The 17,747-nt window shown below is 31.4% G+C and overlaps 1 protein-coding gene across 2 annotated transcripts in view; it reads right to left on the bottom strand.

Moving 5' to 3' along the window:
• Window positions 1-15,670, bottom strand: part of LOC143071929 (GON-4-like protein) — a 91,106-nt gene extending 75,436 nt beyond the window's left edge. Inside the window, exons 1-8 of one of the 2 annotated variants that reach the window (XM_076246622.1) lie at window positions 15,563-15,670; window positions 7,760-8,351; window positions 6,976-7,210; window positions 6,028-6,180; window positions 4,827-4,955; window positions 4,314-4,469; window positions 2,253-2,363; window positions 84-258 (exon numbers count right to left, since the gene is read on the bottom strand). In XM_076246622.1, coding sequence (XP_076102737.1) covers window positions 84-258; window positions 2,253-2,363; window positions 4,314-4,469; window positions 4,827-4,955; window positions 6,028-6,180; window positions 6,976-7,210; window positions 7,760-8,298 — 1,498 coding nt within the window. In that variant the 5' untranslated portion in view covers window positions 8,299-8,351; window positions 15,563-15,670. The remainder of the gene's footprint in view (window positions 1-83; window positions 259-2,252; window positions 2,364-4,313; window positions 4,470-4,826; window positions 4,956-6,027; window positions 6,181-6,975; window positions 7,211-7,759; window positions 8,352-15,562) is intronic. The other variant, XM_076246623.1, reaches the window with a different exon arrangement.
• Window positions 15,671-17,747: the final 2,077 nt, after the last annotated feature.

Raw genomic sequence — 17,747 nt, 5'->3', positions numbered from 1 at the left:
ATAGTGTGTAATTACAATCATCTTTAATAATCAAATGCATTAAACTTCAGCTGTTCTTCAAAATAATATGACCAGTAACTCACCTGGTATTTTCTGTAATCCTGTTAAGAAAGTCATCCAATCTTTATCATCACATGATGTTTCGTACATGTCCCATGTTATATCAGGCGCCACAAAGTTTGATTCTAACTCTAATAGACTGGTATCATGCAAAGAAAGTTTGGATCTGGTTCTTAAAGCAATAGTTTCCTCTTCTGCCTGTAAAATTTCAAAACATTAAAAAAACATAAAAATCAAGGAAATTCATAATGGTGTAAAGCAAATATTTAATGATAAATTTCAAAACATTTATGGTAATTTATGATAAATCTTAAAGCTAGATTAGACAGTGTTAAAACAATGAAGTCCCATACTTGCAGCAAATAAAATTCCAAGTTTTAGTTCATGAAAATGCATACTAGAGGCTCCCAAGATCCGGTGTCGCTCACCTGACTCCACTTATGTTTTTGAAATCATATAAAAAAAACACAAGAATGCACACTCTGAAATGTCTCGCCTTCTTTACTAATCATTGATATTATGTTGATAGTCCTAAATATAATAAAAAGCTTTATTACAACTGTCACATAAACTTATGATTTACCAAGAAAACTAAACATTGACCAATGAACCATGAAAATGAGGTCAAGGTCATATGAACCATGCCAGGCAGGTATGTACAGCTAACAATTCTTCCATGCAACAAATATAGGTGACCTATTGCTTAAAGTTTAAGAAAAACAGACCAAAACACAAATTTAACACTGAGCAATGAACCGTGAAAATGAGGTCAAGGTCAAATAAAACCTGCAAGACTGACATATAGATCATAAAATATTTCCATACATCAAATATAGTTGACCTATTTTATATAGTTTTAGAAAAAAAGACCAAAACTCAAAAACTTAACTATAACCACTGAACCATGAAAATGAGGCAAAGTTCAGATGACACCTGCCGAAGGACATGTACACCTTACAGTGCTTCCAAACATCGAATATACAAGACCTATTGCTTATAGTATCTGAGATATGGACTTGACCACCAAAAACTTATTCACTGATCCATGAAATGAGGTTGAGGTCAAGTGAAAACTGTCTGACGTGCATGAGGACCTTGCAAGGTATGCACATACCAAATATAGTTATCCTTTTACTTATAAGAGAGAATTTAACATTACAAAAAATCTTAGCTTTTTTTTTCTAGTAGTCACTGAACCATGAAAATGAGGTCAAGGACATTGGACATGTGACTGGCGGAACTTCGTAACATGAGGCATCCATATACAAAGTATGAAGCATCCAGGTCTTCCCCCTTCTAAAATATAAAGCTTTTAAGAAGTTAGCTAACGCCGTCATTGGGGCTGTAGCTGCCCCCGCCGAATCACTATCCCTATGTCAAGCTTTCTGTTACAAAAGTCACAGGCTCAACAATAAAAATCATAACAGACACTTAAATGATGATTGAGGCCAAATTTTATTTAATATTGCATTCCATTCTGTGGTTCTCTAAAAGAAGATATTTGTATGTATTTCTCATAGGGTCCTACATGTATGTTAAAACTAATTCCCACACTGGCAGCCATCTTGGATGATGGATCGGCTACAAAGTATCAACACTTGGTCAGCATCTCATAAAAAACATTCATGCTATGTTTGGTTTCATTTCATTCAGTGGTTCTCTAGAAAAAGACTTTTGTATGCATTTCCTATAGGGTCCTATTTTAAACTAAGTCCGACAGGCCAGGTGAGCTTAAAACTGTCAAAAAGATAGCAAAAACAATTCAAGGGCTATAACTCTATTAACCTATTAAATTCTAAAAACAACTGGATTGAGCTTTATCGTGTTATGGCGCAGATATGAAATAAAGCAGTTTTCCTGTTCATTGTCAAGGACCACAACCCCTGAACGACAAGAGTCAAAATCATCAATATCTAACTTGACCTCCATTTTGTTATATGAAATAATATATATCAAAATTTGAAAATCATTGGTTGAACAGGTGACTATTAAATGCTTGGAAAATATGGTGTTGTTTCTATTCAAACAAGGACCATAACTCCTGATGGACAAAAGAGAAAAATAATTATTATTTTGATGTCATTGCTGTCCAATTGGTGTTTACTCAATATATATATCTTTTTTTTTTCATCAGTAATTCTATCAAAGAGGGTAAGATAGATCAACTAACAACAAGTCTACCCTATATTTACCTGCTTAGCTTTTCTGTCAGACTCTGCCATAGCCATGTGATATCTTTTACCCAGCATGCTCTTTGTTGCTGATACTGGAAGCCTTGCTGGTGGACCCATAGGACTTTTCAGCTACAAAATAATATGAATGAACTTCGTGATTTGTTTTTCCAGATAATTAAATCAGAACCAGTTAATCACTATGTTATAGGGTTATTGCATGAATATTGTCCCAAGTAGAACTTTATATTGCTCAAGCTTGCGAGTGCAATATATGTTCTACGAGGGACAATATTCTCCAATATTCATGCAATAAACCTTTTATTGTATAGCAATTTAATATTTGAAATTAAAAACTGGTTTAAACTAAGATTTTATTGTATCTGACATCATGAATTTTGAATATTGGAATTTATTGCACGCTAAGGCCTAAATTAAAATATTGTTTGTTTGCCCTTTTCCGACCCCATGTTTTGAAACAGGGTAGGTAGGTAGGTAAAATATTTTATTTTTTTCCCCAAAAAAATAACTTGGCTCGGTATATTTTTTTTTCATGGGTAGGCAGGTAGGTATAATATTTTATTTTATAGATACAAAATCTGCATGTCATTTTTGTCTGTTTTGCTTTTGCTAATAAGTTTCTGGGACTACGCTTCAAAAAAAAGTATCATGTAGAATGTGAAGTTAATTCATATGCACTACTATTTTGTTTTCAAATATCAAAATATAGAGCTGTGCCGCATATTTTCAACGTTTAAATATGCCTGGAACTTTGAAGAGTTTTAGATTGCACTAATATTCTGTACTACGTACATTGTACGCTTACCTCTACCTAAAGGTTTTCTGTAAGAGATAACTTTGTCCTGGTAAAATATGTCCGGGCAGACATACATTACTAGTAAAAAAGTCCCTAGAGTGTTTAAATTTCCGTGTGTGCCTATGTTTCTAATAAAAATGGTACAAGACTTAAACTCAATTGTCACATAGTTTACATCGCATTTATAAATGATCTGTATGGAAAACTTGGGCGATTTTACTGCCAAATATTCTCCACTTCACAGGCTTTTGTCACCTTTGGTTCATGTCAGATATAAATAATATAGCAATGCTGGTCGAAGGCATCGTTAACATAATCTTCCTGATCTACGGATCACAAAAGGCCATCCCTACATAGAATACAACGTCCGTTTACACAAAATACTACGGTTTGTACACACGTTGATAATTTTGTATTAAACGAACTTTTTTGTAAATGAACCCTGCTCTTCCAGTATAAAAATACAGAGTTAACGTACGTCATATCAAGATTTCAAAGCGTTCAACATCGATTTCAAACAAATGCTTTGAAATTCTAAATGCAAGTGTTCATGTCAAACGCTCACGTGATACCAAACGGACTAGACCTTTCACGATAAAGATAAAACCCGAGGATTCCGGTAAAAAAGTTTTGAGCGGGAAATACAAATAAAAGATTTTTGGTAGGAACGAAAAAATAAAATAAAATAAAGTCTTGCTGATAAATACAAATAAAAGATTTTCAGGCGGAACGAATTTTAAGGGTCGGTCGGTAAAGGGCAAACAAACAATATTTTAATTTAAGCCTAACGTTTGGTTACTTTATGTGGGAAATATTATATTGCTATGCAATAATATAAGATACTGTATAAATATTGAGCTTTAATATGGAAAATCTTACATGTTTTAAATTCAGCAGAGATCTTTGTTTGAGGTAAAAAGAAAAAACATTTCTGCCCTGCATTACCCAATAATCACAACAGTAACATTTATATTTATTCAATCAATTCTGTATACTGTGAATAATATTCATTACAGATGTCAATTTTGGTATGGTCAGTCAGAGTATTCATTTTCATATTGACTTATTTCATATTGAATGCATAATATGTATTCTTTTTATTACCATATTGAGACTTTTTATAATAAGAAATGTGTATACCATATAGATAAGTACTATCAAAATCATTTCTGCCTACAAAATTACCATTACCCCAGGCCTGCCTCCAAATTATCAATCCATGAAGTAATGTTATCATAAAAAACAGAATTTCTCCTTGTACTTACTTCATCGTCACCTTGGACACTGGGAGTCTTGTCTAAATCTGAGAAACGACTGATTGTAGAGGATGGTGTTGCTGGCGTTGAAGGTCGTGGTGACCCCAAATCACTGACCTGGGATGAGGCTACACTCTCACTATCTTCATCACTATAACTGCCCATCTACAAATAAAAATGTTCAAATGTCACTGATTGAGTGATGCAATATTTAATACACTTGCCTTTCTTACAGTGAAAAGGGTATCATTTTGAAAAACAATTACATAACGATGGCCTCCAAAGTTCAAATTAATATTTTATAGTGCAAATCTATTGTATAAAAATTTTGAACATCGTTATCTTTAGACACATATTTTTTTTTGTCTAAGGACAACTACTTTTACCTCTATTTCTTTCTCACAATTATATTTGTTTTACAATGATAACTTTAATGCCTATTTTGACATTTTTTACCTCTATTTCTTTCTCAGGACTATGTTTGTTTTGTGATAGCTTAACTGCTTATTTAGACTATATTACCTCTATTTCTTTCTCAGGATTATATTCATCATCCCCATCTTCATCATCATCAGTAAACGGAAGGTCCAAGAATGATGTGGTCGGTCTCTCTTTCTTTTTCAAAGGAGATAATGGCCAGGGATGATGTATCTGTTGAATAAATTCAAAGTTCCATAACAAGTATAATACATTTTCATTTTAAAAGTACATAATATAGTATTTAGAGAAAAGTGAGAATATTTCCAAACAGACCATCAAAGAACTAAGCTACAACATCTTGTTTAACAATAGAAGTTTAGATACTGTGGATTCATTCTCGTGTATACCAACATTAGTGGATGTAGAAAAAATTGTGTTTTGGTGAAAATTAAATTTTGTGGTTTTGCAATAGTCTGCATACAAACCAAGGCTTCCAAAACGGTCATTTATTGCGGACAATTGTATAATGTCTGGTAAAAGTCTGACTGGGCAAAGCATGAAACGGTCATCTACTTTTTAGTTTTCAAGGCTTTCGGTCATTTTATCATAATTCACGATCTTTTTGACCCAACCTTTTGCCTTTAACAGACACATATTTCCGGTCATAAAAGTGACATGATGATTAATTACTATCAAAAGAACCCCTACTTCAATATTTTAATCAAGGCTAATTAGTTGTTGGACAGCTGAAAACTACCTGTTCAGGTGACAGGTGAACTATTTTCAGTACCAGACATCGTATAGATTAATCGGTCTATTCACAATTATTTCCGTACATTTCAGTGGTCTGTATCTAATTGATTTAGTCCAAAAGATAAAAATTATAATAAATCATTTATAAACATGATTTGATCATGTTGATGAAATATTTTAAAAGGTTTTAAATGAAAAAATTGGCAGAACTACATTGTATGAACAGGAACGAGTGTGTGCATGTGCACAGGTGGGAAATTTAATTATGCATCCTACATTTCTTCAAAAATGCTAAAATTATCATTGATACCCTTATCTAACGTTCATTTCATATATTTTGTTGAAGAAATAACGTGGAAAGAGCTTCTTCGCTCAGTCATGCTTTGTAAACTAAACAGATTTTACATATCTTTTATGGTCCATGTTTTACCATTGTCAAGTCAACATCCAGTTCCGGAAAATGTGACTTCAAAAACAATATCAAAACACAGATGGATTATTTATCACAGAAACAAAATTGAAAAATCCTCTTTTTTTATGTTTAACTTACTGTTCCATCTTTTTCCAGGACTTCTTTGAACTTTGACCTGGTCATTTTTGGTTCATATGTTGCAGGGACTAACAATGATTCTGAGTCTTCCTCAGCCATATCATGTAAGGTATTCTTTACCATGGCAACCACATCTTCATTAGTTATTACTTGCTGTAATAGAGTAATGTAAAAATGTAATATTGTCTGAAGAAGCATTTAACGTTGCACAAATGAAAATTCTTTATAAACTTATGAATAAATATTTTTTTGTTTTGTTTTAGTGGGTTGCTGTCACATTATTGTATAATCAACATTCATCACAAAGTTAGAATCAAAGAGAAAACAAAGAAAAAATGACATTCTGTTTTACTAAATGACTTTACCTTGTTGTGTGTGGTATTATATCATATGCCAAAGTCCTGTTATATTTCCATCTGATAACCAAATGAACTTTATAAAAAAAGACAACCAAGCATTTGTGATTTAATTCACTAAATAAACAATCTATTTAGATTTTCAACAATTAAGAGTTTGACACATTGTATAGAAACCTGTCTAATTTTGAATACTGTATTTTGACCTCTAGATATATTTTGGTTTTTAACATTTTGTGTTGTTATAGTTGATTTCTGACCAACATCTTGTTTCATTCCATAATCAATTGTATGAGAAAGTAAGGAATGCACCTACTTTTAATATCTAAAGGAAATGAGGTAGAAATAACTACTTTTTACCCTACGAAATATTACACTGTACTTTAGAATACATTCTTCAAAGCATTGAAACATATATAAAATGCCTCATCTACGACCCGATTCACAAAAAATACCTGATATACAGCATGCACAGTAATGTATTAAATTCTGAATAAAAATGTATAGGAGGGGATAGTGAGAAAATGTTTCCTACATGAATCTACCAACAAACATTTGATTTTGTATAGCCCTAAACTGATAATCCCCTTACATGTAATATATTCTTGACATTGACAACAGTAAGATTTTGTCTTGAAGCATTTTCTTCTAAAGCCTTGTCTATTTCATTATCTGAACTATCATCAATTATTTTCCAATTATCATCTGATGAGTCGTCCTCAGAAGTATCAGCTTCAGCACCACTAGAGTTATGGCCCTTGTCAGGAGATTTCTCTGCAAATCCAATAGAGCGTCTAACTCTCTTTGGTTTTCTTGGTTTGATTTTTCTGAAATAAAAATATTAACTTTGATTATAATAATTATGAGGTACATGTCAATAACAACACACATAGCTAACCAAAATGCAGTAATGGATATAAAGCTGAATATCTATATTACAGTAAACAAAAGGCAGTCTCGATTTATGTTCCATAAACCAGAACAATTTATTCAGGATGTTTACTGCTGTGCAAAAAATAAAAATTCTTTGTTTTGTTCCTTTTTGATTTATTTCTACTTTTATTAAAAGTTACCATAAATAGTTGCAATTTTTTTTTATACATGTCAAGTATGAGTAAAACAAGGAAACATTGCATAATTTAACCATCGCTTGCATCTGTCTTTAGCGATTCATTACAATATTACTATTACCATTTCATCAAGAGGAAACAGTGCTATACTTTAAGCTGCATTTAGTGTCACAAAGTATTACATTAAAATTATATTTCCCTACTGTTTGTTGCCAATAATACATTTTAATAGTAATAATACTGAAAGATTTTAAATATATACATTATACAACTATATAGTGTCATTAACCAATCAAATATACATACTGTGGGCTTCTTTTGATTCCTCTATTGTGAAGCTTTAGAAATTGTTTAACAGGTGATCTGAATTCTTTTCTCTTTCCTGCTAGATCATAATGCTTTCTGGCCAGGTCCTGTCTTTTCTGTTTGTTAGATTTGTGAATGGGTGTAGCTAATTCTCCACTCTCATTATTTAAAAAGTTCAGCTGTTCTTTAATGAAGTCAAGGTTATCCTCATCAGTGTTGTGAGAACTGGACATGCTAGAAGTTGATGGTTTAGGAGGAGGTTGACTTGGTGGAGTAAACAAGAATTCTTTTGAAGTCTGAGGTGGTGTTTCTGATGATGTGGACAACTGAGGAGGGGTTGCTGATGATATGGTCACTTGGGGAGGAGTTTCCAATGATACTGACACCTGAGGTGGCGTACCAATAGTTGGAGATGATGAATTAGATACATCTTTTAGTGGTGTATCAGCTTTGCTATTTTCTTCTAACATTTCAGATTTCTTTCCAATTTTTTCTTCTCCACCTTCCTGAACAATATTGTCACTTTTATCAGATGACATCTTTGATTGCTACTAAAAACTACACCACTTATTTGTAATTGTCATCTGTGTGACTGAAAAGGAAAAAAAATAGATGTACATGTTTATTAAGTGGCTCTTTATTAATGGTGATACATCTTAGAAGTTGATGTTGAAAAATTTATGTAATTCATAGATGAATATTTTAGTTGACTGATAACTATTTTTTAAAATTAAATGTCTTTCCAGGACTCACACTACTTCAGAATCCTAGGGAGAAGCAGTGATTTTGCTAGCGCTCGTCACTTTCGTATTTTACGAAAGGGTTTTCTCATTGACGAAAGTATTTCAAATCAATTTCGTCACTTTAATTTTGAAAGTGTAATAAAAAATTCGCAATAAAAACTATAAATCTACCTGTCTTTATGTTTTTGACAAGTTTATGACCTCCAGGTAATTAACATTTTCAACAGGTGTTACAAGTTGTGATTACAACTAATCCGCTTATCGCCATCAGATGGGTCACTTATGGGTGGAATCAGAAAAAATGAAGCAAAAGTGTGACAAGGGGGGTCCAATTTCAAACTTAATATTTTGTATTTCTTTTTGTCTTGCCCTATTACCAATACTTTAAATTTTATAATTCCAAAGTTTCAGGCCGAACGAAACAGACACATTGAATAATCTTAAATTTTAATAGCATACATCTCAAAAATATTTAACAGAAACCATACTACTTAAAAACAAGTTTGGTAATAAAACAGTCAAGAAAACATTGCTCAGACCTTTTCCAAATGAAAGTCAATATAAAAAGGAAAATTTTAAAACCAAAATTTCCATCTTTTCTGCTAAATCATATAATAACAATCAAATTGAATAGCTTAATTTGAAAAAAATAATAGTAACTAGTGATTGAAGTTTTTGCCAATAAAAAGAATCTTAATATATTTCAGTTACAATAGTAAACTTTGAAAGCCCTGAGATTTTGTGATCATTTGCAAAAAACAAAATGTCATTTCATTGTACCGTTTTAATGTAATTGTATGTAGAAAAAGCCTTCTATTTTCAGTATTTTGTCACACTCCTGACATATTTTATAAAGATTGAAAAATGCTTTAAACTTTCACAAAAAATCATTAAACACATTGCTATATCATTGATTTTAATTTCTGATATCTTTACCCATAGAACAGGACTTTCTTTTTAGGACCATTTAAAAAAAACACAAAGAGAGGCACCCCAAAATGTCAGGAGTGTGACAACTGTCTTTAAACATCTACCAAAGAATACAAAGGACTTAAATGTTTTATTTTTTTTATTTTTCAGAAGTGGCTATTCCAAAGAGAAGAAAAAAAATCATTACCACTGTGATATGTTTATATCATAGATGTGGGAGTGCATTATATATGTCAGGAGTGTGACGCTTTTTTAAGGCATTTTCTGTCAATTCATAATTTCACAAGAACAAGTTCCACAAGTTTCTTTGTGTAAGAAATGTTAAAACCAAGTAATATTCATATCATTTACCTCTTAAATGTGTTATTTATCATGATTGTTTTGGCACAATCAGTTTTAATTAGTCATTTTTCTATTTTTTGTGCACTGAGTAATGCAAATTTATCAAAGGAAATAAGTGTGTACAACTATAATATCATATAGGAAAGTGAGGAAATGAATTTTGTACAAAACAGAACAATTATTTTGATTTAAAATGGTATATTTAAAGATGTTTCAAGGATTAACCATTCAGATGTAATTCGTCACACTCCTGACATGAATTTAACAATTTAAGAAAAATATGAAAATTAGCTTTATTTTTAGGACAGATAATTGAAAGACAGCTAGTAAAATGAAGAAACTTTTGGTAAACCTTCCATTCCTTAAAACATCTACCAGATTTGCTGAAATAAGCAGGGCAAAATTTTCTAGAAGAAATGATTCAAAGAAAGAGACTTCGAATGAGAGAACTCGCAAATACTGGCTGAATCTGAAATTAAAAATTGATCAGCGGAAGTTGGACCATCTTAAAATAAAAACCTATAAAACCAAGCTAACAAAAAAAAGCTTAAAGAAAGAAGAACTTCAAATTCCAAATTTTATAAACAATATAAAGAAAAACAAAGGCAGTGGCAGAGAAACAGTAGAAAAAAAGGAAGAAAGATAAAAAAGAAGTTGGGTTGAATAAGGACTTAGAATCGAACAAAAACAGCTCAAAATTAAAATGAGAACAGATCTGTGACTGTGTCAGATTCCAGATCTACAGTGAGAAAACCTGCACAACAAACAAGAAAACAATTGCCACAAAACAAAAATGCTTATAAATGATCCCTTCTAGAAGGCCCTTCTGGGTGTAGCATTTTTTATGATGTGTTTCAAAGAACTCGTCCAAGCATTTGGGTTTTGTGGCAGTTGTTTTCTTGTGTGTTGTGCAGGTTTTCTCACTGTAGATCTGGAATCTGACAGTTACAGATCTGTTCTCATTTGAATTTTTGAGCTGTTTTTGTTCGATTCTAAGTCCTTATTCAACCCAACTTCTTTTTGATCTTTCTTCCCTTTTTTCTACTGTTTTTCTGCTACTGCCTTTGTTTTTCTTTATATTGTTTATCAAATTTGGAATTCAAAGTTCTTCTTTCTTTAAGCCTTTTTTTGTTAGCATGGTTTTGTAGTTTTTTATTTTGTTTAAGATTGTCCAACTTCCTCTGATAATTTTTTAATTTTATATTCAGCCAATATTTGCGGGTTTTCTCTTTCCAAGTCTCTTTCTTTGAATCATTTCTTCCAGATAATTTTGCCTGGCTTATGTCAGCAAGTCTAGTGAATGTTTTAAGGAATGGAAGATTTACCATAAGTTTCTAAATTACTAGCTGTCTTTCAACTATCTGTCCTAAAAATAAAGCTAATTTTCATATTTTTCTTAAATTGTTAAATTCATGTCAGGAGTGTGACGAATTACATCTGAATGGTTAATCCTTGAAACATCTTTAAATATACCATTTAAATTCAAAATGATTGTTCTATTTTGTACAAAATTCATTTCCTCACTTTCCTATATGATTTTATAGTTGTACACACTTATTTCCTTTGATAAATTTGCATTACTGTGCACAAAAAATAGAAAAATGACTAATTAAAACTTATTGTGTCAAAACAATCATAATAAATAACACATTTAAGAGGTAAATGATAGGAATATAACTTTGTTTTAACATTTCTAACACAAAGAAACCTGTTGAACTTGTCCTTGTGAAATTATGAATTGACAGAAAATGCCTTAAAAAAAGCGTCACACTCCTGACATATATAATGCACTCCCACATCTATGATATAAACACATCACAGTTGTAATAAATTTTTTTCTTCTCTTTGGAATAGCCACTACTGAAAAATAAAGAAGAAGAACATATTTAAGTCCTATGTATTCTTTGGTACATGTTTAAAGACAGTTGTCACACTCCTGACATTTTTGGGTGCTTGTATAGAAGTTAATCCAATATGTGAATTATGCACCTCAGGATGTCTGTATAGCCTTTTATGGATAGCTTATACATGTATACAATAAATACTTACCAGTTTTACACACAAATACTCCTTTAAAATACAACCATAACACTTTAATTTAGAAATTATCAAATTTTGTCAATATTAATTTTTGGTACATACCTTTTCACAATGTATATTTATTTACATAATATTTGTGCAATGATAACACCAATCTATAATCTACAAAACCTAGTATTGAAGAATGATTATAAACCATCTTCATATACATGCATTCATCATAATAATTTTTACTCAACATGTAAATTATTAAAAAAAAATCCTGTCACACAAAAAGCGTCACACTCCTGACAAATTTGACATGTTTTTTTAATAAAACTTTTGGCTGGTACAAGATATCTAAATGAAATTTGGCTGCAAGTTAGCTGGTATTGAACTTGTTGGTTTGACATTTAATTTACTTTCCTAAATATAATGGGGGAAACAATATGCCCCAATATGTTAAAATCTTCATTTTTTCTGATTCCACCCTTATCCGTAATTTATTAATTAACCCCTTAATTGAATGACCATCATAATTATTTCCCCAAGAAAATCAGTCAGTCGGCATTTAAACAACCAGGAGTATAATTTCGTCATTTAATCAAAAATGTATTAACCCCGACAGTTCGCATTTGAATTTCAATATTTCCCAAACGATCACAATCTGAAGTTAGTTTGTCGTAGATTCGTCATTCGAAGGCATTTTCGTCATATTTGATTGAAATTTTCATCAAAAACTTTTGACAACTCCCATTTAAAATAATGAACTTTAATGTGTTTATTCAAAAAGTTCACGAGAAATGTTAAACAGGTGCTTCCTGTATTGTGTTCTACGCATGAGTGAAAGTATTCCTATTCCTTTGACTATTTATAGACATTAAAAATGTAAAATACGAAATCATTTAGAATCAATTAAACGAGAGAGACAAAATATACATCTCTTACTAAAGGAATTTAAATCGAAAAATGATAATTTCCTGATGAATCCGGACTCGTTTTGAATTTATTATCCACGTGTCACTTCCCGTTTTCATTTCATTTTAAAATCAAAAGTAGTAAACGTGATCTTTTGTTGATTTGTTTACAACCTCCTTTCAGTCATTATAATCGTTCCAAAAAGGATTTTATACATTTCCAACTTGATAGAAATGATTTCCAAAAATCGACTTAGACGTTTTATAAGGATAATGATTATGCAGTGAAATAATCATTGCAAATTAATTTTTGCTGTGATTCCTTGTTTAAAATAAATAGAATCCAACTTTTGTTGATCAGGAATGACCGACCCCTGGAACAAACTGAAGAGAAATTGTAAACTAAATTTCTTGATTCCATGTCAGAATCTTTCATAATAATGGCCAATACAGTCAAATCATACAATAACTGCCAATCATGCTGGTGCCTCAATCCCTTAAAATCTGACTAAGTCAAAAGAGGAAGCTAGTAATATACATCATTGGTTTTACACAAAATAAGGTTGATTTTAATAGCGCGCAAAAGTGACTAAAGCCCTCAAAATCCTAGCTTAAACCCTGGGGAGAAGTGACTTCTCTTTTTGAAATTGAGATGGAGAAGTGGTGAGATTTGAAAGAGAAGTGCTTGTTCGCTCGCAGCGCTACAATGTTTGGTTAAAATTACAATTAAAGTAACTGTTGTTTAATTTTATCATATCTAGTTGCACAATCATATGAGTCCTATTGTCAGAAAAAAACAATTAAATATCTGGCAATAATAAAACAAACATTTTTTTTTATATCAAAAAGGAAAAGAAAGTTCTTATATCAATTAAAATTCAATTAAAAAACTACTCTGTTATCACGTTCATGAAATTAAGTATTTCTCATTAAATGATTAAAAAGATATATAAATTTAACAGTTAAGCTTGGACATAATATAATTCTATTAGTGTTATAATCCCGGAGTTGAGCAACTTTAACTTATAAATTGAAACAATGCATATACATGGAAATATATACATTAATGAAGAAGATCTAGAACCAAAATTATGTTAATACATGTAGAATGCGTAATTTGTCCTTTTGGGATCAATTTTTGTCTGTCAGCAGTGCCATTCATGTGTCAGTAGTCATTATCACAAGAATCCGGATTTCGGTCATAGCGGGTCCGTTTCCGATGAAATCCCGACTCTGCTCTGTAGTTATACAGTAATATGTCCAATAATTTAAATGGCGGCTGCGGACAAAGAAAAATTTACAAAATAAACATGTTTGACATGCTATTTGGAAAGGAATATGACGTTTTTAATGCAATACATGGATAACAAATTTACTTCAGGCAAATTTCATCAAGTTCTAATGAAGTAACAACTTATCTTGCCGAAAGTTAGAATGATTTGAAAACGATTTCAAGTAACAAGTACCGAAGTGATAAAAATTGTTTTTATCAATTTATGAAATAACATGCCACCAACTTTAAAATCAATGCTTTAACATCTTTTCCGAAGAAAATAAATCGTTTATGCCTTGAATTTCTTTACTTTTAAATGAAAAATTGCTGTTAAGTCGACTTGGTAAAAATTGAATATTGCCGATGACGAAAACGACTGTAAGCAAGTACCATAAACAACAGGGCGACTTGTTTTCGCTTTTGAGGGTCGGGCAAAGCGATGTGACGGAGGGGAAAGCAACTTCTTCGCCCTAGTCGCCTGGTAGCGTGAGCCCTGGTCTTTCATTAGAAAATATATAAGGCCAACCTTAAAAATATGTTTGTTTTTAACAACTGTACCTTCAGACTGAAGGGTCGGTAGGCATGAAAAATATTTTATTTTATCAATAGACTGCTGTCAAATTGTTTAACCACTGATGTATATGCATTGACATGTGAACATGAAATATTTCACAATAAAGTTTATGTCTGCATTTCCTGATTATTTGTATAAATTAACAAATTTTGTATGTTTACTACATTAGCGTATAATTCATGGTCAGATTATATGTTTTTGTATGTCATATCATTCCTACTATGCTGCATTGCATGCTTTCTCAATGGAATTTGTGACATCACATTGCATTCTTAAATGAACCTTAACCCATGACTGGCATGAGACGAGGATATGTGCAGAGGGGCATAAAACGGAATTATCTGCACGGTAGAATACCAAATAACAATAGCATTTCAAGATGAATGAACAATTAAAAATGCCCATATATATGTCTTGCACGTTGATCTTTTCACCAATTTCACGAACACGGTGAATAATAAACCTTTTTTAGGGCGATTTAAAGATTTATTTATCCCTGAACTCCCTGATCCTGCACCTAACAAATTAACTAATAAGTACCGTGTGAAAATATGAACGGAGAAATTTAGTACCAGGATGAAATAATCCAGCACAAAGAGAACAGCTGTGTCATATTAATATTGACATTAGGATCAGGATCAGGATTTCACAGCTGCACTTGAAATAAAAATGGCAAAACACATTGCACGAAAATAACCCATTACCACCCTCGGTGCAGTTCCAGTAGTCAAAGTCTCAAGAAATAAAAGTTCCCTTTAACATATTATTAGTTCCAATATGAACAGATATAATAGCATTGTTTCATGATAAGTGGTTTATAAAACGTAAACTGGGGTATATTCTCACAATAGAAAGGTTATTTTTGACCTGTTGAAGAGTTTGGCATGGATGTACAATTTTGTAAACAAACCAGACGCTGTGTTTTGAAAGGGAATTTTGATTCAGTGTAAACGCCTCGGGTTGTGTGCCGTTCCTATATTATTTGCCCGAATAATTTGAAATCACCTTTACCCATTGTTGTCTTAATGATATCGAATATATGCTTTCATTACTGCACTTCTGGTGATCAGTCGGAAACTTCAGTTAAATTTTCCAGAAAATGCGCCATTTTCAGATACAGGGGAAATAACTCTAACCAATGAAAATCTGGTATATCTACGTACCAATTGTTTTTTTTTTTAATTTCTCGATGGCCCATAAAGGGCATAAAATCAGTTACAGTTGATTGACATAATTGGTAATTACAACAATACATATCACAGTGTACATGTAAATGTATATTTAATATGTTACAATTGGTCAGAAGCAGAACCAACAGCAATATTGTAAAAGAATAAAGTGAAATTAATTAATAAATTATGAAACTTAGTTTTTGCGTACTGACGTTTGTTATCATCTTAATTACGTATTATAGTATTCTTTTATATGTCTTTTTAAATATTCATTTGAAGTGACTCTGTGGTTATGTAAAACCACATACTTTGAACGGCAAAATTATTTCATTTATTGATATTACTTTTACTTAAGGATCTTGACATACTATGAATGACAAAACTATTTTATTCAATAAGACTACTTTTTCTGTTTAGTCTGTTTTTTATGATATACATTTGACGTGAAACTGTACTTATGTATCCCGTCATACTTTGAACCACACCATTGTTTTATTTATTATTATTACTTTTACTGTTAAATCTGGTTTTTGTTATATCTACTTTACGTGAGTCTGCATTTATGTATGCCGTCATACGACAAAATTATTTTTATGTCTACCTGTGCGAATTTCAAACGCGCAATTTTACACCAGTAATGAAAACCTTCTATCATTTATGGGTAGACTTTACATAGATAAATTCAGCCGTATTTGACGTGAAACTGTACTTATGTATCCCGTCATACTTTGAACCACACCATTATAAAATTATTTATTATTTTTACTGTAAGTCTGTTTTTTTTGTTATATCTACTTTACGTGAGTCTGCATTTATGTATGCCGTCATACGACAAAATTATTTTTATGTCTACCTGTGCGAATTTCAAACGCGCAATTTTACACCAGTAATGAAAACCTTCTTTCATTTATGGGTAGACTTTACATAGATAAATTCAGCCGGATAGGAAAAGCAAAATGAGAATGTTGAATTTGATGTATGCCTTTTTGTGCTACTTTGTTACATTTGTTGTTTATGTAGTGATATTAAGATGATAACACAATATTGACTGTTGTACCCCTATTTTTGACATTTTTACTCTTTGAGTATGTTTGTTTTGTTCATGCATCGTTGACAATGTAATGGAATTTGATGCGACTGTCATACAAGTGAGAGGTTTAGCTAGCTATAAAACCAGGTTCAATCCACCATTTTCTACATTAGAAAATGCCTGTACCAAGTCAGGAATATGACAGTTGTTATCCATTCGTTTGATGTGCTTGGACTTTTGATTTTGCCTTTTGATTTTTGATTTTCCTTTTTGAATTTTCCTCGGAGTTCAGTATTTTTGTGTTTTTACTTTTTAGTATCTAATCATAAATAACGTTATCTTTTCATATCTGAGTGGCGTCAGACACAAAGATATGAGACGACTATACAACAACTGATTAACATAAGAATAAAACATAGTTATTTTTTTTTTTTTTTTTTTTTTTATATAAAAGAGAAATGACCAACCGTACACCCGAGAAATACAAGATAAAATTTCGTTTCAGCTTGACCTTTAGTACTTAATTGTTTTCAGTGACATAGTAATCTTTCAGTGCTTTTACGTGTAACTAGTTCCTTATAAACTCATGATTATAAACTATTATCAAAGAAATTATCATAAGCCTCTGTAATGAAAAAAAAAAAATATCTCGGCAAACAAAACTTTTCCTATTTGATTAAATGGTTGATTAAATAAATAAATGGTTGTTTGGAAAATCATAATGCAAAAATATGTGCTGCAACTAATTTAAATGCTTCTTCTTTAATGAAAACTGTACATGTGCTAGAGATAGGTTACTTTGTTTTCGACATTGAGTTTGAATGTCCCCTTGTATCTTAAGCCTCTCTTTTACTGGATGTCAGTGATTAGATGTTTGAAGCTGTTATATAATGTTCTACTTGATAATATTTTGGCAATAAAGTTTATCAACAAATTATAGGTATTCCTATGGGCTCAAATAGCGCCACTTTAAAAAAAATAAAAATAG

The sequence above is a fragment of the Mytilus galloprovincialis genome, chromosome 4 (genome assembly GCF_965363235.1).
Source record: "Mytilus galloprovincialis chromosome 4, xbMytGall1.hap1.1, whole genome shotgun sequence".
NCBI lineage: Eukaryota > Metazoa > Mollusca > Bivalvia > Mytilida > Mytilidae > Mytilus > Mytilus galloprovincialis.
The sequence above is the reverse complement of the archived record's forward strand: the minus strand, read 5'-3'. Positions and strand labels throughout refer to the sequence as shown.